General features: G+C 40.5%; 1 protein-coding gene across 2 annotated transcripts in view; it reads left to right on the forward strand.

Annotated features, from left to right (window-relative positions):
- SEMA5A (semaphorin 5A) overlaps positions 1–24,747 on the forward strand; it is a 328,915-nt gene that overhangs the window by 281,013 nt on the left and 23,155 nt on the right. For both annotated transcript variants that reach the window (XM_075052509.1, XM_075052510.1), the window contains 2 exons: positions 12,367–12,592; positions 20,713–20,931. In XM_075052509.1, coding sequence (XP_074908610.1) covers positions 12,367–12,592; positions 20,713–20,931 — 445 coding nt within the window. The remainder of the gene's footprint in view (positions 1–12,366; positions 12,593–20,712; positions 20,932–24,747) is intronic.

The following is a 24,747-nucleotide window of genomic DNA, read 5'->3' on the forward strand; positions in this document are numbered from 1 at the left end:
ACGTTCGACTGTAGCAGCAGTGGTGGAGGTGTGGGCACACGCTCACGTCTGTCAGCTCTGCTGTAACTTCTGCCCTGGGGAAAGGCAGATGTCTGTGGTGTGATAAAGTATTAAATTGGGCTTAAGTGCATTTTCAGTTCAGCTATACTACTGTTCACTTCGGTGTGCCTGGGTCAAGGCCTGAAAAAGGTTTCTCGCATAATTAGTTTTCTTTCACCTACCTGCTGTAGCCATTTTCCACAGGTGTTGTCCACTCTCTTGACATCTAAAAAGAGGAAAGTTTTGCTTGAAAGGAATTTGGGGAATGGGGGTTGTGCTTGGTTTTCCCCTTTCACTCATCTACAGAAGCGTCGCCTTTGAGCTAGGAGGGCGTGCATGTTCATCTACACATTAACTCGCCATCCTTGACTTCCCTCCTAGTAGATAATTGGAGCTTCCTAATATTTGGAGGTTTTGGAGGCAACAGCAATCCGGCTGGTGCTGGTGAGATCTCTGGCAGCTGTATTTCACCCCTTGGTTAGGCTTCCAAACCTTTACTTAGGTCCCCTACTTCATTTGCAGAACTGCAGAGCATACCCTTTCTGCTGCCTCCTCAGAAGGGCCAGGTGATCAAAATCTTTGAATGTGTCTCATTTGTGTGGCTAAATCTCTTTTCAGTGGATTTAAATACTTGCACAGTTTAATGCATTTCAACAAGCAGTTCTGCTTTTCACTGCAGCTCCTGGGTTTGGACTGGCAACGCTGAATTAAAGTTCATGGCTCCTCATCTATTCAGTTTGTACCATTTCCATCACTTAAGCGTTTGTCATTTAGCAGCTGCTCTAACATTTAGAGTGTTACCTCAGGAGTGGTGACATTATAGGATTTTTTTCCCCAGTGATTTGTCTATCACGTAAGTCATTCTTTGGAATGAAAAAAAACAGTAAGAATATTAAAATTATCAGATTTTCAGAGCAAAGCCAGACTTCAGCTCTTTCCCACATTAGCTTTCTCAAATTTTGCTTCCTTTTTTTTTTTGTATAAAACACAGTTTATAGCTCTTTATAATTAAAAAGGGGGGGGGGGAGGAACAACAAGACAAGCTGCAATTGAGTGCTTGTTGTCTAAATGACTTCACAAGCAGTTAATAATTTCATACTCTCAGGTCTGTTTTGATGTACCGCTGATTAGTAGTTACATTTTTGCCCTCAGATTTTGAGTTTAAAATGTGAAAGTTCAGCTGAATCTAAAAGATTGTGTAGTAGTAGAAAATAAGATTAATGATGATCTATAGATGATCTATAGGCTGATAAAAGGATTAATTTTTATATAAGGCTGCACTTAGGATATAATAAATTACTATGGATAAATGAATAAGAATCTGAAAGTGTGCTCTGTGGCTGGATATAAAATAGTAATAACTGTTTTATTTTTGTGCATTACTTGTTGGCTGGCTTTTCACACAGTTGATTTTCCAGGTCAAAATATTACAGAAGTAAACATGTCCTCAGCATGTAAATTCCCAGAATGACTTTACCACGGTGCTTAATTTGAAACTGCCTTGTGAACAAAAGGAGCCGTTTCTCTCCGTAGGAGTACCACCCCAGTTCCTTATCCTCAACCCCATGATTACAGGCTGTGCAGCTTTTACTTCTCCTCTTCTTGTTTCGCAGTTACACATTGTTTTAGCAGCCTGTGGAGTCAGTGATATATGGTGGCAGACAAACCCAACTGACACTTGTTTGCAGATTTCTCCCATTGCTAAGTTCGGGAAAAAGCACACTCACAACATTATAGCTGGAAATGGGTGAATCTAAGAATCAGGAATCTGAGGATCAAATTCTTTCCAGGTCACAAAGTAGCCAAGGAACTCTAGTGTTGCCTGTGAAAATTGAAATCTGAGATTTGCTTCCACTTTTGGTGTTTAAAAATTTGTTGTTGAGGATCTCCTTTTACAATAAGAATATAGTTTTCCTTGTCTTTCTAGAACCCTACAGGAAGGAAAACCTACGCTGCAGAATAGAAATGAAGGTAATTTATGTGGGAGAACAGATTTGCCATCATTACAAAGAAGTAGTCTTTAAAATTGATGCGTTGACAGCCTTTTCATGCCTTTTTGACTATTGGATTATCTTCTAACATTCTTACTCTCAGTTAATAAATACTTGGATAGCCCTGATTTCCAGCAATTTAAAAAAAATACATTTTAAGTTAATAATAACTATTTCAGCAATTTAAAAGATTTTTGTCAGGAATTACAGGGCCTACGTGAAAAACTTTAAGCTTCTCAGTAAGAGTATGTGAAGCTAATTGCAAAGAATTGAGTTATTACAGCAAAATAAATCACCCCTTATCTGGCTGACTTAATCCGCCTTCTTTTGCACTTGCATTTGCATTTGTAATGAATAAAGCCACATGCACAGATTGTTAGCATGGCCCAGCTGAGCGGGAATTCACTAAGCTGCAGCAACTCACTGGTTTCCAATCAGCTGACCATACCCCTCAAAATGGAATTTTGAACAACCCCCTTCCCCCACTTCTGAAGTACTGAGAGATCAGGTAAGCAAAATCGCAGCCTGCGGGAAGCTACGTTTCTTTCCATGGTTTTTTCAAATTGCACCTTAATTTTAAAGGTAAAGTTGAATTTCCTCTCTTTATAATTAAATGTATAAATATAGATTTCAAAGCTGGTGTTTACACACTGGTTTTAAATGCCGATTTAAATGCTGAAAAGATTAATTTTGATTCATGTTCAAGTAATACATCATTTACCTTTAGCTGTATTTATATTTCACGATCTGCTTGTCCCATTGTTGCTCGGATGTGGAGGTCGTGTCTTTCCTACTGCAGTTGGGGCCTTCACGACGTGGCAATATAGCACCTACTTAACTGAAATCACTTTTGAGTCAGTTTTGGTAAATCCCTGCAGTCATTTATAGGTGGACAATCCCTGCAGCCTTACGGCCTTGATTATTTACGGTCCTGTGTGTTCTGTTTTCATCAGCTCAGTAATACCATAGACTTCCCTTGCGCAGGCTTTGCAGCTGTCTAAATGACAACACTCAGGGCAAAAATAACTGAATCCTTAGTCCTTCGACAGGGACCTCTGGGTTTATCAGCTTTAACAGGTCCCAGTGGCGATGCCCCAGCTTCCCACCGCCCCGTGTGGAGGTTCCCACAGGAGGCACGTTTATGCTGTGCCAGCTCGTAATGCCGCATACGAAACCACAGAGAAGGGGGGATTTGCAGTAAGATTCCTGACTATGAACTGGAGCAAATAAGCCCTGAACACCTGTATCCTAAACAGCAGCTTACCTGCGAACCAGTCATTTTCGGTAGAAGGATGGGACGCGCTCTTAGTAACGATAGTGCATAAACAACTAATCAGCTTCCTTTCCTAGATCCACCCCCTCCCCCTCTCCAGGGTTCTTTTAAGCCAATATAATGATCTCGAGGGCCTGGACTATTATTTATCAATGTTTAGGACTGGCAATTAAGTATCTTTTGACTCCTGATCAGTGGCAAGTCCCTAACAATTACATGACTGACAAAACTGCTTAAGTGCGACGCTTTGAATCAGTGGGGTGTACACAAATGCAGAAAAGCACATGATCACATGAATGTGATAAAAATCATGAAAGTAAAATTTGTTACCTAACCCTCCCCCTAAAGTCAGGGGAGACCCGTTTGCTGTGTTGTTGCGTGTAGCTGAATATGTGATCCTTCAGAGCACATTGCACAGCTCGTCCGTTTTGGGAGATGTTTCATAGACCATGTGTCAAGTAAAAGGGAAGGGCGAAGAAGAGGAAGAATTTTCTGTTTGGGCCATGTGTTTTTAGAGGCATTGCTTGTTTCCTAACTGTTAACAATGCATTCGATATCTTCAGTGTCCTGAGAGTGAAAGGAACGGGGTAATTTACAGGAGGCTTGTATCGTTGTGGGCAAAATGTAGAAGGAATTGTTCATCAAAAGAAAATCTGTGTTTAACTTAGTAAGAGAAGCCTAGACTTCCAAGGAAATCCATATTCTGAAAGGAACTGGGTGACCAGACAGAATATTTAATTTCCCTTGGGGACGTGAAACACTTCCCTGAAGTGAGCTGAGGGTCCAGTAAAAACAAACATGCCATCTCCAGTTTCAGCCTATTCAGGACACTGAATTCTCAATAGTTATTGGGCGTGCTGGGCGAGTGCCAGAAGAGACGTCTGTAACCAAAATTCAAATCCATTTCACTGAAACACATTACATTTTAAGGATATTTTGTTCTTAGTTTGAAAACTGACAGTAAATTCCACTAGTCAGTTCTTTGACTGTTTTTGAGATGTTTTCCAACATTAAGAACATACAAGCACTGAGAACGGGGGTTTTTTGCCGGTTTTAGAGTTCGAGTTCCCCTAGGGACTCTAGCTTGGGACCCACGCCTGCCTGAGCAGTCTGGGAAGGACAGACGGACGGCGTGGTGGCAGTCCCCTGGTCTTGCCTTGCATCTTGCGAAGGGGTTTAACACTGTCCCGTAGCAGACCCGCTGCCTCGCGCAGAGGAGACCACCCTCCGCAGCCCTCCAGTTCGAGCATCGGCGCTGTCCTCCTGCCTGCAAGCCTTAATGAGGAGCCCTCCCAGTCTGACCGTGCGAGTGGGAAAGGCCGGGCGGCTGGAAGCACGGGCGCCGCGTTAGCAGGGGCTCTGTACCCGGCTGTAGGAGTGGGCTCCTCAGGGGGGGCACCGGGGACTCTTGAAGGATCGGTACTAATTGAACTGTCAGCAGGCAGACATGCTGCTGGGGATTTACCGTGGGTTTACTACTTATCATTTCTCTACGAGCAGTGTGCAAAAATAGACACAAGTTCTTGATGTATTCAGTTATTAAAAAAAAAAAAGAATGAAAGAAAAACAATTTACAAATCATGACAAATTTGTTCTGTTTTGTATCACGTGGCAATTTCATTTGCTAGGTGCATTTGAGTTTGGTGGGTAATTGTAATGCAGGTCCATAAATGGATTAGGTTTGGAAGAATCCAAATTAATTACTATGCCCCTTTCTATAATTTTTAAAATCTCTGTCAGAATAAAGAAGCTTTTTCTTCCTTAGACATTTCTAGTTTCATTTTGAATATGAGTTAATTCCAAATATCATGCTTTAAAATGAACTCTTACACTATTAGGAGTTGTCATGCATATGAAATAAATGTTTATCCCTCTAAATGGGTCTCAGGTGCTGATGTGAACATGAGCATTCAAGAAGCAGTACTTACGAATAAAAACTGCACTTCCTTGATGCAACCAGGCCATCCTGCTTGCTGAGGTGGAGCTGAAGGTGCTCCTGCTAACCCTGTCCCTTTGAGGTGCTCAAGCTTCTCACGATTAAGTGATTTAGTTTTTTGTAACAATTTCCTTCACAAAAGTTTGACTAGTTGGACGTAAAATGTGGCTTTTGAGCACGGAGTTACACAAATGGCTGGTGGAGAAAAAGTAAGAGGAGAGTGGTGGCTTGCTTCAGTCCAGAATTTGATGGGATTATGACGAGATGATGAAAGTAGGAACTTCCCTTGTCTAAATAAAATGAATGATGGTGAATATAGGAAAGATGTGAGTGCCGAACTGTGCCATTTTGATGACCTGCCCAACAGGCCCTGAACTCCTCCAGGTAAGATGGTTCCAAATTGAGCCTTTAATTCCTTTTAAGTTGCCCTTTACATCAATGGAAGTTTTTCCAATTCTTTTGCTTAAAATACACATAATTGTAACAAAAGGTTGCGCTCGGTCAGTATTTGCAGCCAAAAAAGAAATGCGTTCACTTCAGAAGACACCTGTTCCTTTTGCGTAGGGTAAGATGATTTTTTTCCATGAGCCATCCCAATATTTTTAAAACCCCGTTATGAACACAACCTACTTACCCTTACTTGACAGCACTACAGGATTGCCCCTGCGCTCAGCAAAGTCCTGCTTCCACTGGAATCAATAGAACTGCTCCCACTGCTGCCAACTGAAGCTAAAATACTACCTATAAACTAGAATATAGAGGTGCCCTTGCATCATTAAAATACAATGGGGAGTTTAGAAATATTTGGGGGTTTTGTTTTTTAAATATAGCTGTGAAATTTACAATGTAGATGTTTTGCTTAATGACTTGGATTTAATGGGGTTTGGGTGTTCTTTCAGGTCATGTTTTTGAAATAGTATTGTAATAGAAAAATTATAATAAAGTAAGGTACATCTAATGGTATTTTGAAGAACCTGGCTTTTTAAACTGTGGAAATAAATAGAAATACGTCAGGGACTTTCTTCTCTTTTGTTTGTTTAGTTTGAAAATGCTTTTCTAAATGGAGAAGACTTTACATTTCTGTAATGAAAATAAATGAACCATTTAATTTTTGAAGTTCAGTTAGCGATTTTCCTGAATGTGTTTTTCAACCCCTGCAAGATAGATGTTATCTATCTTTTGGTTCTTGGAGAGGGAGAGGGTATATTAGTCCTTCAGGAAACTTACATTTTGATGTGTAAACAAGGCCCTCTATAAATGGGAACTGTTTTTCTCTCGAGTTTTATAACACTGTTACATTCATTTTGGCCTTTGTTTTGATTGCCTGTGAGAGCTATCCTTTCCTTTAACTACATATTGCTGTGACAAACTCAAAGCTTGAGAGACTCACGTTCTTTTATCTTACAGCCCTGTCTTGTCCCAGGTGACATACTACACCATTCAATTTATGAATCAGCGACATTCTTTTCTATTGGTGTCTTAATAGCTGAAAAATTAAACTTATGTTTTGGGCCAAACTGAAGTTTAGCACAGTGGAACAAAAAGCAAAAATTTATAAGTATTTTTTAATCAGTGGACTGTTTGGTGATTCCAAAAATATTCGAGAACTAATACAGTATATGAAAAGCAAATGATAAAAGATAACTGTTGGGCTGAAAATATTTTAATGGACTGTTAAAGTTGATTTAGCTGCCTTGTGAAGGTAGCCTCTCACACTAACAGATGAGAGAGAAAAACAGAGATAAGAACAAAAGAAGTGCATTCAACATAGACATACTATAGACATCAAAGAAATAAGAGTGTTAGGAGAAATTCCTCCATAAAATAAACATGTAATATAAATGGGAATAGAACTCCCTATCTCAATTCTGTTTTTTATTAAAAAACTGTAGTTCACATGGAGATAAGATTTTAGCCTAGTTTCCTAAAGAAGTATCAGATTATCATGCTGTTTGGTTAATTAAAATCAAAATTAAATTAGGAGTAAAAGTCTCAGAGATTCTCAACATTTTCAGGAATTTGACTAAAGGGGCTACGCAAAGGCAAAAAAAAAAATTAGTCTGTTCCATGTCCTCCATGAGAAAAAAGTAGAATTTGTTTTACATTGTTTAGCAAGGGTCTCCTCCAGTTTGAAATGAGATGGTTGGGAAATAACATTTTAGTTGTCCTTTTCTAAAATAATACAACCAAATAATTCTAAATAAATCTTGGTACAAAGCATGGCATTAATATTCTTTTTTCATTATACACAAATATTAGGAAATATTATTTAAAGACAGAAGCAAGGTAGCTGGTTAATGGCATAATCAATGTTTATGCTCCATCAATCCAAATTGTGTTTTTAATTTTATGATGCCTTTTCTCATATTACCACCGGTATGCTTTGTGATAAATTTTATTTTAAATTATCATTTTCATAGACATGTATTTTGTGATGTCCATATTTATTTGTGTATTTGGTGTCAAATTGCCAACTCACTGTTGAACTGCCCCTGAAATTTAGTCTTTAGAGGTCTTATTGCATCTTTGCCAGGCATAGCCAGGCACAAATTTAATAATCTCAGCTGACTAAATCCACTCTAAACTAAAAGCCACAACATGGTGAATTAGGCCACAAGTTTTAGGACAAGTTGCAAAGAGAACTTTGAGAACGTGGTTAAGTTTGAGCTATTGCAATGATATTTTTGGAGTCTGCAAATGGTCTCAGATAATTGTTGTTCTGAGTCCAAGAGTGTACCCTGAGAGCTCGGGTGCTTAACTGAAACCCATCAGAGGAAGTTTTCCCCTGTGGGTGCCCGGGGAGCCCGACCCCGTCTCTTCCAGCGGTCGGCCGGGGACACGGGGGAGACGGGGCTTGGCAGCCGCCCCCTCGGGTCCCCTCAACGGCCCTGTTGAAGGAGAACGCTCCACTGCTCTCCTCGTTCTCTTACCACTCCTGCGCTGAGGTGGGACCTCCGTGTTCCCCCTGAGACTTTTATTCCTCTATTAGTCACTTTATTATTGCATCCATTACTCTGGCTGGTCAAACTGCTTTGGAGAGGGCCACATTCCTGAAATCCCGCTTGAGTAAATTGTTCAAGCGTTGGACAAGGTGAGAAGAGGACGGTAATCCAAGCAGAGATAGCAGTTTCCATATTCCCAGTCCCTGACAGATCCTTCCAGTCAGACTACGTCTTCATGCTAGCAGCACCAAAGACACCCGTGTGCCATCTGAACCGTGCCTTTTCTCTCCCCTCCTCTACTTTCCTCCAAATCTGAGACTGTTCAGAGCAAGGTCATGGTTCTGCATATACTGGAGTTTTGTAGCATCAGATCACGTCAATGCTTCTTCCATCAAGCACGCTGCCATTTTCGATTCCTCTGTGGCAGACGCGGTATTCGGTAGAGCAGCGCGGCACTCGCTCTTTGAGAGAAGCCAGCGGGCTCTGCCAGGTCGTTATTAGCGCCAGGACTTCATGGAGTCGACCATTGGTAGGATATTCCTCTGGATTTTCTCAAAGAGAGATTATTTACTGCTGTTAACATTTTCTGGGTAATCTCCATGTACTTTTGTTTCCCCTGCCATTCTGAGCCTTTCATGGGTATTATCCAGTGGTTGAATAGACAGGCATGACAGCAGACAAACTGTCTTATAAGCTGTGCACCAAGCAAGAAGAAAGGAAAAACTAACAAATGGTCCTTACAGATACTCTTAAGGAACACCTTTCTTTTCTGGTTCATGTAGCAATATATGAGGACACCTTCACAGAGGGTGTATGAAGGGACTACACATCCTGAAGCGCACTGATTACTGGTATCTGTCTTTCTAGAAACAAGCAAGCTGACGTGTTCATTTCAGACATGTGTTAGCAAAGCAGCATTCAGTACACTAAATTAACTTCTTCCTTTGTTGCCTATTTTTATTTGACAAAGGGTTCATTGCATATCTCACACGTTCTGCTATATATGACCCTCGCCTGTCTAGGCCATATCTGGTAAAGAAAGACCTCGCCTTTCTAGCAGCTTTTATTTTTGATTGAAAAATATCAATACAAAAATCAATAGCAAATGAGGAACTGAAACTTTTAAGCCATTGTGACTGTTTTGAAACAAACTTCATAGTAGCTACTATACTGATTGAATTATTCCTGCTTATATGCTACTAGAAAAGAGCTTGTGTTTCAAGATGCTTGAAAGTGATACAGCACTTCTCCCAGACTGTCACTGAATTTTTCCAAGACATTTGCCTTTGCAAGAGAAAGTACTTTGATTTGAAAAACTGAAATATATGGCAAATGTTAAATGGATTAAAAGCTGGCTCACTGACAAATTGAAAAATGTAGTGTTAATGGACAGATATAAATGACTGGGATGTGTCTAGCAGGGTCTGACTGTAATCAGTTCTTGAGTCAATAGCACTTAACATTTTTATCAACCGTCTAGACAATGATATAAGACATCTTCAGTAAAGCTTGACCATGACAGACTTTGTTGAGGTAGTAAATAATATGCTAGATAATTGCAGAAGCTAATAAAACAGATTTTAATATTGCCAAACACCAGCCTCTTGTGCGGGATAGGAAACTGTATGTAGCTGTAAAGCTGTGATTTAGAGAAGGACAGGTTATCAAAGATAATTGGGTCTACTTAAGCTCTTTGTGCAATGTTGTGGAAGGAAAAAGCACTAATGCAATAATGTATGTATTAAAGTCAGACTGTCAAGTGGAATGGGGTCACGATTGCCTCTGCATGCTGTATTGATAAGACTGCTTCTAGAATGCCAAGTCGAATTTTGGTGTCCCGTCTTAGGGAAAATAAGGAAATAGGACAAAAGGAAGATATAGGGATGCACAGGACCTGGAGATCAGGTTTTAAATCCTATGTAGCTTTAAGAAGTTCGGCTTGGTTTGTCATTATGTATGGATATTTGGGCATGAAAAATTTGTTTGTAGGTATGGGACAAGGAACAGTTTCAGTATCATTGATAAAGGTGCCACAAAATTCAGTGACTGGAAAATTAAATTAAGGGGAAAAATACAGCCTTGAATTAACTTGCACTTTGTTAGCTTTGAGGATTACTAAATAGTGGAACAGCTGATGCGAGGAGGTGATAGACTCATCAGTGCTAGACATCTTTAAAAAAAGAAAAGCGCGGGAAAGACAGAGTGCACTTGCCAAAAGACACGCTGTAATCCAGCGGCTGGAGGGGACTGCGCGCTGGAGGTGAACAGCCCGTTGGGAGAGCAAGCACGGCGGTTCTGGCTGTTGCTGGGATCTGTTAATTTTGTGATTTCTTTTTCACAGTTCATGTACTGTGAGGACAACAGTCGTACATGTTCTGTCCTCAGTCTAAAACACATATGATCTAAACAGTTGCCTAGAGGAATCATGAAGAAATTACTTCCCCTGCTGTACACAGGACCAGATAGTTTGCTCGTTCTTTGCTGTCTTCTGATCCAGAAACCAGTCGAGGCTGAAACTCCGATCCCGGGAAGGTCGATCCAGTCCTCTGTGCTCTAAAAGGATCCTCTTCCACAGATGGTCCCCAAGTAGGACTCGTGGTCACCAGGTCTTACGGTGGGCAGGGACTCGGCACAGCCTCGAGGAGTGAACAGGAGTAGTCCAGCAGAAGTCTTTGGGCTAAAAGCTCTTTCTGGCCTGAAGTACCACAGAACTACGAAACCTGGCCTCAGAACATGAGAGTCTCGAACGTAGCGCTGGGTTCTCCGGTGTCTTGCTGTGTTAGTTGGGCAGCACTTTCTGGGGAATAATTTTTTTTCCGACTCTAATAGATGGAAAAATTAGAAGAGCTTTCAGACAAAGAAGCTTCTTCTAGATCTGAAATAGCAACAGAGCCTTTAAACCAAAATACAGGTTGAGAGCAATTGCTCTCAGTCTAATTGGATGTGTTAATAAGTTGGACCATCTGAGAGAAGAGGTAGCGGACTGAGGAAAGTGTGAGATAAAAAGGTTGTTACCACCATGGGAAAGAGAGGAGCAGGTAATCTGTTGCTTGTTGGAACTTGGTGGTATCAGCTGGGGGTAGGGGTTATAGAAGAAGGATGTTGTACTGCGTGATGAAATCATTATTTCTATTGTGTCCATGTTAAAAACATTTTAAAATTTAAAATTTTTAACATTTTAAAATGTTTTTTAACATGGACACAATAGAAATAACGATTTTATCACACAGTTTTTGGACTTACAAACTTTAGTAGGCTCCTTTTCAGAAGGTACCCTCCCGGAGTATGTCTCTAAGGGGTCAGAGGTTGAGAGGTCTTTTAAAAATTGTCCCACTGATGCCTATTTCTTTTAGCCTTTAATAATTTGTTAGTGTCAATTCATTCTGATATTTAATGGTTGTTTGATTTCATCCATATAGTTTACAAAGCACTTGCATCAGATGAAGCGTATTGTGCTCAGGGAAATGAATTGGCAGGACCTGCAGATCTTGATGATGCTCGTCAGAAGACGTATTTTGTGGAGCTTGAGAATATTGGCAATTCTGCATTTGTTTCTTAGGTGTGGTCTGTTTCCTTTGGTGAATATCAGTCCACAGGGAATTTGCTTCTGATGATAGGTTTAGCAATGCCGGAGGTATGGGTAACATGCACCTCAGGGAGCCAGATTCCATAACAGAAAACATTTTTTGTCCGTTGTCCCTGTGTAATACATAAGCAATATACAAAATAGACAGTGGTTCGCTTATTCACATGCAACTAGATTTTACCAAGGAATTATTTGCTGGTTTGTGTCTTGTACTTGCAGTTTATCAGAATTCCTCTTAATTAAAAGCTTTAACGTATTTAGCTACACCTTATTTGGGGCTAGTCATTTATAAAGATGTGCTTTATCATGGTACTTACAGTGTTCAGCTTACTGTTTTTATGGATGTAATAGACCTAATTTGTACGGGTATATTGTTGCTTTTAGCAGTGTGATACCGTGCTTGCCTAGAAGCAGAAAAAAACCACTTTTGGTTTGAGATTAGAATTAAAAGTTTATTGATGATTACTGCTATTGGAAATGCTGGAGAAAATATCAAGGACTTTTTTTATTAGTTGGCTTTTTGTCTGTTTTGAGGGTTTTGGGGGGGGGGTGGGTTAAGTCATATTTAATGATTATATTCACTGTGACATTTTTTCCAGGAATATCAGCCTTGTAACACCAACACGTGTCCAGAGTTAAAAAAGACAACCCCTTGGACACCTTGGACCCCAGTCAATATTTCAGACAACGGTGGCCACTATGAACAACGTTTCCGATACACCTGCAAAGCGCGGCTGCCTGACCCAAATTTGCTAGAGGTGGGAAGGCAAAGGATTGAAATGCGTTACTGTTCCAGCGACGGCACCAGTGGGTGCTCGACAGATGGTAAGCAAAGCTCAAGTGGCTGCACGACGCCTCCTGCGAGCCAGGTGTCTGCAGTTCCCTTTCCACACAGGGTGGAAGTTTTTGCTCGCTGGTGTTTTGCGTAACAGGACTGGTAATGAAAAGGAGGACATAGCGATCACAACGGGGAATCTAGCTTGTATTTCTTCTGGACGTGGCTTCATCATTCAGACTAATCAAGTGTCTTTTACCACTGATTATGAGATTTGCCAGGTTATTTTAATATTCTTTACAATAACCTGTGAGCCGTGACGTGGCAGCCCAGTTCTTGAAGGATTCTGTTACCTCCTTGTATTCTCTCGGGTTTTTACTGGGGAGAGTTTGTGCAACATTAATGTATTTGATAAAGATTTAGCTAGAATATGTAGTATTGATGCCGAGAAGAACCTTTTGCTCAGTAATTCTAAAGTAGGAGCTCTAAGATTCATGCAGGTATTCAACTAAATAAGGAGTTTATGCATTGGTTAATTTCTATTATAGAAGTTTATGTTATACTATTGCTAGAAATTTAAAGTTCTGTTTAATTCTGAGATGGAAAACTGAACTCCTTCAAAATCTTTTCAACTTTAGATCACTTTAAATTGAAATTATTTTATTCCAGAAATTTATTCTTTCCCTATCAGTAATATAGAGTTTTGAATAAATGTTATGTGTACGTATATGAAAAATAAAACCTGGGAGAGCTTCTGACAGTCACTCTAATTTTATTAATACATTTCCTTAATTATCCAGTTTTAATGATATATCAGTGTTTCTTTTTAAGTATTATATTTTAGTTATATAATCTAAGGAAATACTGTTTTTTAATTTTTGTGTTTAAATATTTATAAACCTGCTTTCCACTTAAATAGCCTTTTGTATCTTCACAATACCCAGGTGAGCTGAAAAATGTATAACTGCAGGCATTTGGCTTATCTAAGGCCACAAAGAGAGAATGAGTCCTTGGGCTTTCTAATTCTCAGTATTTTTTTCAGACAGACCAACTATTGCGAAAGTCAGCGTTAAGCAGTTCCTGCCTGTATTGGGTTTGCGTGGCAAGGTTTGGGGAGCTGGGGGGGTGCTGCAGGGGTGGCTTCTGTGAGAAGATGCTGGAGGCTTCCCCCATGTCCTTCATCTTGTGCAAAACCTTTATTGATTCACTTGACATCTGTGCCCCTTTGGAGGAGGCAGGACATTAGTAATATTTAAAGAAATACATAGTAGTGAACTGCGTGAAATAATAAAACGAAGCCCGTGGTGCTCCAGATGAGTTTCACATTCTATGTCATTCCCATTTCAGGTGATCTACAGTCTCCAATGTTTATTGTTTAGGTCTGGATAGCAAGGCAGATTTGGCATGGAGCAACTCTTGTAACAAGCGTTTCTGCTATTCTCCTGTTTTCATCCAAATTAAGTTTCAAACTAGCATTTAGCAAAGATTTTGCTCTGCTGGGATTGGCGTATGATCTACCTTTCTTGTCCTAAATAAGACTTTTAGGTGGCGGTGCTGCTTTTTGCTGTCTTCCAGCACTTAGACATTCATGACACCTTTTTAAAATTTCATGACTTTAAATGAAAAAGAGGATATTTTTGCCACCAGATAGTACAGAATTAGGAGAGTTATCACAACAACTAGAAGCAGATCTACAGAAGACTCTAGGTATGTTCTTGTCTGACAGCTGAGATGACAGCACTTAAGAACGGAGTGTACAGCAGCCAATGCACTACTTGGAGAGCAGGTAGTGGGACAAACCAGCGCAAGAGCCAGTCTGTCCTAGATCACACTGCCGCAAGAAAATTAAGCATGGAGACACCCTTCTCAGCTCTGAAGTCATGTTCATAAGTCCTCTCCTGGAGTTGGATGCATAAGCTGGCTCTTTCTTACAGAATATAGTCGGAAGTAGCAGTGCCTACGTTTTGTTAAATAAGGCGTTTGGGCAGAGCGCAAGAGGCAAGGGTGTGGGTCCAGGCAGTTCTTTGCCTGATTAGCTTGAAGATTTTTCTTTCACTTCTGAACATCAGATTCCTGAGTTTCCTGGTGTTGTAGCTCATTTGTTGCATCTTGCTGAAACTGCTGCTTTGCTTCATTTGGAAATAATTAATCATTGGACCCATGTATGGGAGTGACCCTGTTGCATAGTAATTGAAATGTTCATCTGGGAGAAGGATTTTTGCTGACTAAGCCCAAAACTACTGAATATTTAAATACTTTATATTGAGTAGTCAACAGGGCAGAAACTATTATACATCTGTCCATTCTTCCTAGCGAGTGCCCTCAGAGCTTTGGCATTAATTCATGCTCATTCTTTGACTCTTTTTGGCCAGTGAGTTTTTAATTATCATGTAATGCAAGATCAAACCCAATCAGTCTTTCAAGTGGCTACATTAATCAATATACTTCTGGTGAAAAGAGTTACTGTTACATCTCCTTTACCCACATTTTATTTTGAGCCTGTTTGCTTAGGCATTTTCTGGTTATGGATGTCAGAACAGGGTGGAGTGGAACGTTTCGGTGGGGAGGGCTCTGCCTTGATTTGCTGATGTCATGCAACTTATTGACTGCCTCTAAACTGCAGATTCAGGAGCATTTCCCTACTCCCAGGTTTGGATTCGGGTCCACACACCACCCCTTTACTGGTCCTTGATTTCATGGGAAGAAAATAAGTGAATGAGAGTCATGTAATGTAGCTGCAGCTTTTCAAACAGAAGACTCTCATGGGAATGGGAAATGATGAATTTTGGCAGACACCTTCACAATTTCTGGCTAGATAGCAAGGAAACATCAGAACTTACTTCCACCTGACCAGAGCCTGGATACTGTGAAACATTCTTTTCATTATCTCCATGTTGAACTGTAGCAATTTGCTGGCTTTTATAGGAAGATTAATACCGGTAGAGCATGCTTGGCGTACCTCATTACCAAAGATGTGTTCTGCAAAGATCAGTTCTCTGTTCTTTGCAGAAGAGAGCCATTTGTTAGAAATTTTCTCATTGCCTATAATCTCCCACTGTGCAGCTATAGTCATGCCATGTTAAACAGAATCATGTTTCACTGTCAGATGCTAGCAAAGCAAACTTTCTTTGCAGTCTGAGCTTAGAGGTAGAACTTCTTGCCAGAAACCCACTAGGCTCCTCCTGAGTGTGGTAAGATTTCTATCTCAGTCAACCAAGCAGTAGCATTTGCACGCTGTGTTCGTGCTTTCCTGGTTTGAAGTTTGATTAAGAGGAAAGAAAAGTACATTTTGTTCTCTGCCTCTAGGTTTTCATATAGTGCTCGGACAGGAAAGAGACAGCTATTTCAAATACACACTTAGAGAGATTGTGTACATTGTTGCACATCTTCATGCAAATGTCTGTACAGTCCAGCATTAAAAGTCTAGAAATTACATCACCATAGGCTTTAATGTGTGCTTATGAAACAAAACATATTAAATATCTACATTAAACATACTAACTGACTCTCTGTAGGAGTATCTGATATATAAGCACTATGAATTGTTCTGGAAACATAAGTGTTTAATCCAGGGATAAAAATTTCACAAGGTATGAAGTTACCTGATTTTTCCAGTTTGCATTTCTCTCCCCTAACTCTAGACTCCATTGTAGTCTGCAAAGACAGCGCGCACCCCTGAGGAGCGAGGCATCCCTCTAAAGATAAGCATCTGATAGAATGGGCACAGATCACCCTCTGGAGGTACCGCTCTTTTTCCATGGGGTATACAAAGGAAACAGCAATGATGGGCTTAGGCGACACTTGAATTTGACATGGCTAAAGTGAGATGAGGTTAGCTCCCAAAATACCTTCAGAAAACAATTAAACAATGACAACCCTTCCAATTTCAGTCAGACAGTCTGAAAGAGTCTTTTATTTGCCTGAAAATATTTGCCTATAAAATCTGAAGAAAAGTCACAAATTCCTTAAAGCAGAAAAAGGCACCTGGAAACCTGAACTTAGATTCCCAGTTGTCACTCCTTCTCTATGCCAAACTTAAAACAATAGTTATTTTTGAAGACAGGATGTAGTTTTGTCTGAAATACTGTTTTAGTGGCCACGATATCTTGTGAAGAGATGGATTAATCCTACTGTTACTCACAGGAAATCTATAGTGCATTCAGAATTTAGTACAGAATAAAACAGGTGCTGATAATTAGTAATGTCCTGTAGTCAGGAGGGGTTCACGTTGCGATGTCCTCTCTTATACTGTCTTATTGAAGCTAAACTGTGGTATTCTGAGGTAAGAACAAAATGAATTGCGGAAGTTAGAACTGAATTTGATGACAAATTCAAGTTTGACAAATAACAACTCTTCAGTGGAACTTTGGGATTAAATATTTGAAGACAAGAAATAAAATTCTCGTGGTAACATAACATCCTCCATCTGCATATTGTTTCGTCTTTAAAATATGTTGTCTTTGCATTGCATTAATGTTTGTCATTGCATTTTACCATTTAAATTTTACTAAGTTTTGAAGGTTTATAAGGTTTTCATAGGTAAATAGGCCTGACGGTATGTAAGTTTTATGCTTCAATGATATTGTCGAATACTTGCAGAATACCTTCAGAAAGTGACAACACCAAAACAGTCTTTGCTTATCCTTGTTATCTCCTGCACTTTAAACAGTGTTTCACACTGTCATTTAGAAATGATTCAGGATACTTGAATTTTGGCTCCAGATCATCTTTCTCAAAGTCATGAACCTAGACTGCTTGGATAATTGAATTTTCTCTCTTAGGTTTGAACAGGAGGACATAAGGCATAAATCAGTCAAGTAATGTAATTTATCAGGTGTCACTGCTCCTTCTCTCTTGTTTAGAGCTGTATTCCTTAGCTACAGGCTAGACTAGAAAATTATTACAAATATATGTGCTTTATTAGACTCTCTCTTTTGAGACAAATTAATTGAACTCGGCTGGCAATGTTGCAGTCTTCAAGAAGAATCAGGCCAATCAAAGTTTCATTACAGGCGTTTGCAAAGGCAGATTTTTAATCCTGTACTAGTCAGGGCAGGTGACTTCCATGTTAACATGTCTCTGAACAGGATTAATTTCTTGTGGAGTTATAAGACTATTCCAATTCAACCCAAAAGTTATAAAAAATACTTAGAAATTATGAAATCTTGGTTTAGTTCAGAATTATGTAACTTAATTAGACATTCTTTGTTTTGTTATACCTGCTTGCTAAGTATAATGGAATCAGTAAGCCAGTCAGCGAAAGTCAGCTGGGTTACATCGCTTGTGACTTTCCTGCGGCTAGAGTCTGTATAACTCATCAGAACCCTCTGGGCCCAGTTGTTCAGCCAGTTTTCAATCCATCCCACTTTCCACTTCTCTAGCCCGTACTTTGTTGACTTGTCTATCAGAAGGTTATGGGAGACAGTGTCAAAACCCTCACTAAAGGGATAAGTAACATCCACTGTTCTCCCCTCATCCATCAACCTAGTCACCTCATTGTACGCAGCTGTTCAAGGAATGTATACTATACCGTATTTCCAGAACGTAAACTGATCTTGTTATTTTTAATGTCATTAGTGTCATAATGTTAATTTTTTAATGTGCAGTTTCTGCCTGAAGAGAAAATTCTAAGAGCCCCTCTATGAACACTCTATGAATTACTGTAAAACTGTGAAAAGACTGCTCCTTGTAATAAATTTTTTAATGCTTTGGAAAGAAGAAGACACAGGGGAACACTTGCTGCAGACCAAACTCCACACTGAAAACATTCTTTAGAATATTCTTCTGTTTCAGAGCCAAAGTACCTCAGAGCTTTCCCTTAGAAGATTCCTCTTCCCACTCCCCAATTTAAATCACAAGAAATCTAGTATCATAATGACAGATAAGGTCACGCATTTTCCTTAGGACCGAAAAAGCTACATCTGTCCTGCAAAAATGTCATCAGAACATCCTAGTATTGGTTTGAAGTGTTGCAAACTGCAGTGTTTTATGAAGAACATGACTGGCAATCTGGTCCAATTAATAATTTTTCCATTGTTTGCATTGTTGTTCATTTAATAACTAAAATAAACTTAATTTGAAATTCTGGTATAAGAAAATACTATTATTTTGGACTCACAGCTCACTGTGTGCATGAGCTGGGCATTTCATGACCAAAGTGATACAAAATTGGGAAAAAAGGCTCTTAGTGAGCTGGCAAGTGGACCCGTATTCATAATTCCCATACTGTTTCTCTGTACTTGCTCCCTTTTTGGATTTGAATGTATGTCATGTTTCTTGAAATGCTGCTTTTAATATCTGTGTAATAGAATCTGGCTCAGCAGGAGAGAAATAGTTACCCTCTATAATCACTGAAAGGTTTTACCCATTTTTAGTCATTTTTATATTGCTGTTCTGCTGTTTTCTTATTAATTTCAGCAGTTTCTTATTACAAGTATTTTTGTGACGCTGCAGCATCATTCCAATATTGCCGGTTGTTATCAAGTGTTGAACAAAAATATGCAAAGCCTTATCTACTTTGGGATGACTGCAGATGTGCTTCTCAGGGCAGAACTTAAGCAGTATTCCTAACGCCATAACCACGGGTAGAAATAGGGCATCATCGTTTCCATACGGGGCGCCGTGAATGAGGGGCTCCTCCGTACTGGTTGTGCAGAGTACTGGTCCTGCTCAGGCCAGGACTCCTGTTGGGCAGTCTCTTCCCAGTATTACCTGTAGCTGTTCCCAGTACACGATTCAGTGCGTCTTCTGCTGCTTTAGCTCCATCTGATGCTCCCACAGTGCCTGTGCTCCTGGGTAGGGCATAAAACAATTTCTAAAGGGTAAAAGTTTGCGCTGCAGCCTAAGCTGCGCACAACCCCCTGCGTTCCTTCACCGCTGATACCGCTCACCTGTACGTACGTGAGCAGTGCTGAAGCTCTGGCATCGGCAGGCAGCCACGTCCTCTGCTCTTTGGTGTACCATCCACGGGACCTTCTCTCGTCACAACCACTTTAAATAAACCCTTGTGACAGAAGCAGCAGTTTGTGGCCCATTGATCGTAGAGTTTCCAGCGATGCTGGCACTGGGGAAGGTGAACTGCTTTGGCAACGGGAGGAGATCCCAGTGGCGTTGCTGGAGGTGGTTAGTAGTGATGCTTCGAGGTAGTGCTACAGCTCAAGAGTGAGTTCAGTGATGTGCTGAGTTCGGTTGAGGGAGTCTTCTTCCATGCAGGACCAAGCCTGAAAGTGACAAAGATACTCAGATTAACCACAGATTGTTAGAACTTCACTTGGGGCTACATCCAGGCGTATTGGTTGTATGCTGTGAACAAGATGCTGTGTGTTGCCTTTTCACTGAGAAATAGTGGACTTCGCTCTGCATCGCTGGTTTATCTTGTGCCTTTTCTCGGTACTAAACTCACTTAGAAAAGATGCTTTCTGCTTGCCAGGTGGTTACTTTAACTAGGGAGTATTCTATTGTGCGTGCCTCCAAAAGGCTGACTTCCATAGCTTGTATGTGGTTTAGAACGCTTCAACTCAGTGGAAAATAAACTGTTTTTAAAGTGGCAAAACATTGCTCTTCAGAAAAGGGCAGTCTCACTAGACTTTGTGGAATTACTGCTGTACGCGGTCTAAATTCTAAATCTGCCTACGGTTAGGGTAAGCCCAGTGCCTTGCTTTCTAGGACGCCCGAGAGCCTCCGGGCGCAGCAAGCCCTAGCGGAGGCAGGCTGGGTGCTCGGGTGAGCAGAGCCCAGCCGTGGGACCAGGGAGCTGGCGCGGTGAGCGGGCGCAGGCGCCTCAGTCCTCTCCGTTTCCTCTAAAACAGAGGCAATAATACCTACGCTATGTATCTGGAGATTTTCTGATAATTCCCGTGCAAGAGAGGGAGAGCTTGTGTCCTCCTTAGGTGGAGTGAATTGACTTTAGTTCGGTCAGCGCAGCCGTAAAGCTGCGGAGAGAGATCGGATCTGTCTTTGCTGTAGTTCTGTGCAAGTGATTATGAAATTTCTATTATGGAAGAGATTCTTGAGATGAAACTAGGGTTTGGATTGTGAGACTAAAGGACAAGGCCCTCCTAGCCATTTTACTATTAGAAGCCTAGGAGTAAATTTGAAGAGGAAAAGGTTGGTTTGGAGTGAGATACTGTTTTAATTCAGTAATGGATTTTTTCAATCCTTGTTTTATTAGGGTTGTCTGGGGATTTCTTGCGTTCTGGACGATACTCTGCTCATACCATCAACGGTGCCTGGTCACCCTGGTCTCCGTGGTCTCAGTGCAGTCGTGACTGCAGCAGAGGAATACGGAATCGCAAACGGGTCTGCAGCAATCCCGAGCCCAAGTACGGGGGACTGCCTTGCCTCGGCCCGTCTCTAGAGTACCAGGAATGCAACATTTTGCCTTGTCCAGGTAAGAGTCAAACGAAATGAGAGAAGTATGTGAAAATAAAATAACTCATCTTCAAGGCTATATCTTGCAATAGTTGGTTTGTTTTGTCTTTTTTTCGGTCAGTGGGTTTGGGGTTTGGTTTGGGTTTTGAATAAACTACAGCTCAAATTTACCTTTATAATATAAGTGGATTTGGGTAAGATTCCCGTGTGATGTCAATCGTTTTATCACCAACAGTATTAATAGCTATGTCTTTTTTTCAGTCATGAAACTTTGACTGTAAAAATATCATTTCAATAAGTAAACTTGTAAGAGGGAAAAGTCAAAAGAAATCTGGCAAGACATCAGAAACCAGGCCTAGTCTTTATTTAAACTCAAAATACCATTTTCATCACAGTGATTGCTGGCATTAAATCTGTGCTAGCTTTTGTGTGTAGAGCCTCCAGCAAACAAGGTTCAGAAGTGATCACTAAACTAGATGGTAGCTCAGGTAGGCCATAAAGATCGTTCTTGGAATCTTGAGCTTCTCCTTCATTGAAAGTTGTTTTACGATTCTGTGAAAAGGATTACAAGTAGAATATAGGTCTTCAAGAAACTAGTTTGGGTTATAAATCATTGTCGTATCTTAGACATTTGGGGGGAAAAAAAAATCTTGGTTTGTCACCTCTCGCCCCTCATAAAACAGACATCCAAATTCAAAGGCTTTTGAGCTTTGCAGAGGCTTTGTGGAATAAAGAAAGGGGAAAGATATAGGAGAACACATGAAGAAAAGAAAATGCAATTGGAGTAGGAGGAAAGAATTCAAGGTAAGAAACAATAGAGAGGAAGAAGAAGAATGAATGAGAGACTCGGTTCTTTCCAGTATCAACAAGTAAATTTAGAAATAAGCTTTCATACATCTTTAATTGTATTAATTATGTATAACAGTGCTGCATATTTTATTGTTGAAGACTTGGAGCTTTTGGCATTTATTCAAGTGCGGATCTGAAGGATTACTATGGCAATATCCATATTACATATGTATATTACTATAGTAAAACATACATCTGTGCGTGTATTTATCTATGTCTATATATATCTATATGGTTCCAAGTTAAAACTGTGTATATTAATGCATTAGGTCAAAGATTTAGGAGACCATTGTACTAACATGTGCCAGCCTCCCCCGGGATGCACGCAGTAGGTGAAGCGAGCTAGAATGCAGCAGCACCTCTTCAGGTCCTTCTTCCCTTGCAAAGGGCATCCCTCCCTCCAGGAGACACTGCCTCGGCTTCTTTGAAGCAGGTGAGCGGTGTGGTACGAGCTAACAGCTCTGCTCACAAGCTTTCAGATATCCGATTGTGTTACCGCAGTGTAGTAACGGAAGTACCTTCCTTAAATGGGCCCAGAAGATCTACAAAACGGGGCCAGGTTTGCTGTTCATCCCTTGCTGTTGATTCTTAAATTAAGTGCTGTCTTGAATTTTGTTGGAGTTTTTCAAAGTTAAAATAAGTTAAAGGTTTTTGGAAGTGGTATTTTTAATTAGCTCTGCAGCTCGTACGCTGTTATGGTTTTTTTGAAGGAAGTCCTTAAAACCAGTAAAACACGTAGTTATGCAGATGTAAGTTTGATGCAGAGGCCCTTGTTGTTTATGAGATAGCCAATACCCCGAACTAAAATACATGGAGTTGTAAGGCAGAACTTGAAATTGTGCTTTATATAAAAATTATTCCCTCTTCTGCTGTCTCTGAATTTGAAGATATTTTTAAAGATCACTTGGTTTAAAGTGTGGTGGGCCTTTCTGAAGCAAGAAGGGGTGTCCTAATGTATCTAAGTTTCATTTCTCTCTTTAGTGCAAAGCAAATTTGAATAAAGATGTAGAGCTTGAATGACATATTTAGATGTATGATAGCCTGCAAGGAATCACAAAGTTCCTCAGCTACAGAACTACTGTTTGCCAGTAATTAAGAAGAAATGTAAGGGGCTAAGTCAGTTCCCAGATAAATCTGAAGGGAAAACATTGCAAGCAGTAGATGTAATTGATTATTTTTTTTTCTTTAAGACATGGGAGAGTAAAAAATGATTGCAGAATAAGGCTTATCCATAAATTAGACCTGATTATAAATTTGTGGAAAGGGAATAAACTTTTATTAGGGAAGCATACTAATGAAAGTCGCAGAAAGTTAAATTGGTGGGTAAACACAAACATCTATTAGGTTGACATTCATGAGACCTCATCAGGAAAGGGGAGACATAAATAATACACGGGTGAAGAGCCTTAGCTCCAGGCCCATGCTTACAAACCTGGCAGACCCCACAGCAGGGGCGCAGAGGAGAGCAGCCAGTAATAAAATGGTTGGAGCAATTTTCAGCCTCCTTGTTAACCACTCTGTGAGGGACTGGATTTCATTTCCTGGGTGCTTATCTTTAGGACAGCTATATAAACTCATTCTTACCCTCTGCATAGTTCATTCTTGCCCAGGTAAATAAGTGAGGTGCAGACAGAAACGCTAAGGAACGTGAGATTTTGTTCTGACCTCGACCCGAAAGTAATGGCCATAGTACCAGAAATAAAAATGCATCAGAGAAGCATCTGGTGCTTTCTAAGATTTACCTGAGCTCCCTCGGGGGGAGGACAGCTTCACCTGCTCACCGCTGACACCGAGCCGTTTAGTTACGGTCCAGTCCAGTCATCAGCCTTTCAGAAATATTCGGAGGAGGAGGAAGGGGTGAGATGACAGCCGTAAACCTTCCTGCTAGTGCAGACTCCAGTTCTGCTTTGCTCCCTGTTCTGCTAATTGCGGGTGAGATCAACCCCTTACGATGTAAACTGCTGAGAAGGATTAGCGATAGAGAGATATACTGAGCGTGCTTAAGTCATGCTGAAAGTCAATAGGACTTTTTGCTTCTAAATCAGTTAATCTGGGCTCGGTGTCATCCTGCAAGATACTAATTGCTCTGAAGGACTGACACAGTGAAAAAGCCTATGGAGCAATCACCGAGTGTGCAAGGCTCTCTTGTCTGGTTAAGTGTCTTGCAGCATCCCGTTAAATATACTTATCAATATATTAATAGCTAGTAAGTTATGGTTAAATGTGCTGCAGGATCCCAGAACTTTAAAAAAATACTGAACCCATCTAGAACGTGCCTTCAGCAGCTGCCATTAAATCTTTCTTGAGCCTTCAGAGGAGAGAGAAACAGTGACATTTTTCCCACAGCTTGTAGCAAAGTAAATGGTCCACTGACGTGCGGATTGATAGCAGTCACTGGACAGATTACTTTTTGTTCACAGGATTTGAAGGCTGAATATATAATGGTAAATTGAACAGTGCCAGAAAATTGCCAGAAATTGCACCCAGGCCCGGGAATATGATTTGTCTGTATTGTACAACCTTTGGACTGATCCCTCGTACAATTTTGCCTTCGACTAACTAGCACTCTCCCAAATAATCTGCAGAAGTAGTTTGGGAGCCAGTGTAGGGTAAGGCCTGTTCCCAGTCCTCAGTTTCCCTGTGGCCAAATGGCTTTGAGGGGCAGGAGGATTTGCACTGTTGTCTTGCGCTAGCAAATGATGCTTTGGCCCCTGCCTCGGCTCCTTTGTATGGCTCAGAGGTGCGGTGAATAGAGTTGAGCTGCAAGCACTGAGCAGCTTCAATAACTATGGAAAGGATCTGTGGATGCTCACGGACATTTCTGTTTTCTTTGAGTTACTAATATGGGGTCAATATGAAAAGAAAGGAATCTGTAATCAGACATATTAGGGTTTTGTTTTCCTTGGGGGCTTGTGAGATATTTAGATTGCAAAGAGAAATGGATGGTGAAGGGAAGCATTGTTTGAATGGTAAATTCTGCAAATTT

The sequence above is a fragment of the Buteo buteo genome, chromosome 20 (assembly GCF_964188355.1).
Source record: "Buteo buteo chromosome 20, bButBut1.hap1.1, whole genome shotgun sequence".
NCBI lineage: Eukaryota > Metazoa > Chordata > Aves > Accipitriformes > Accipitridae > Buteo > Buteo buteo.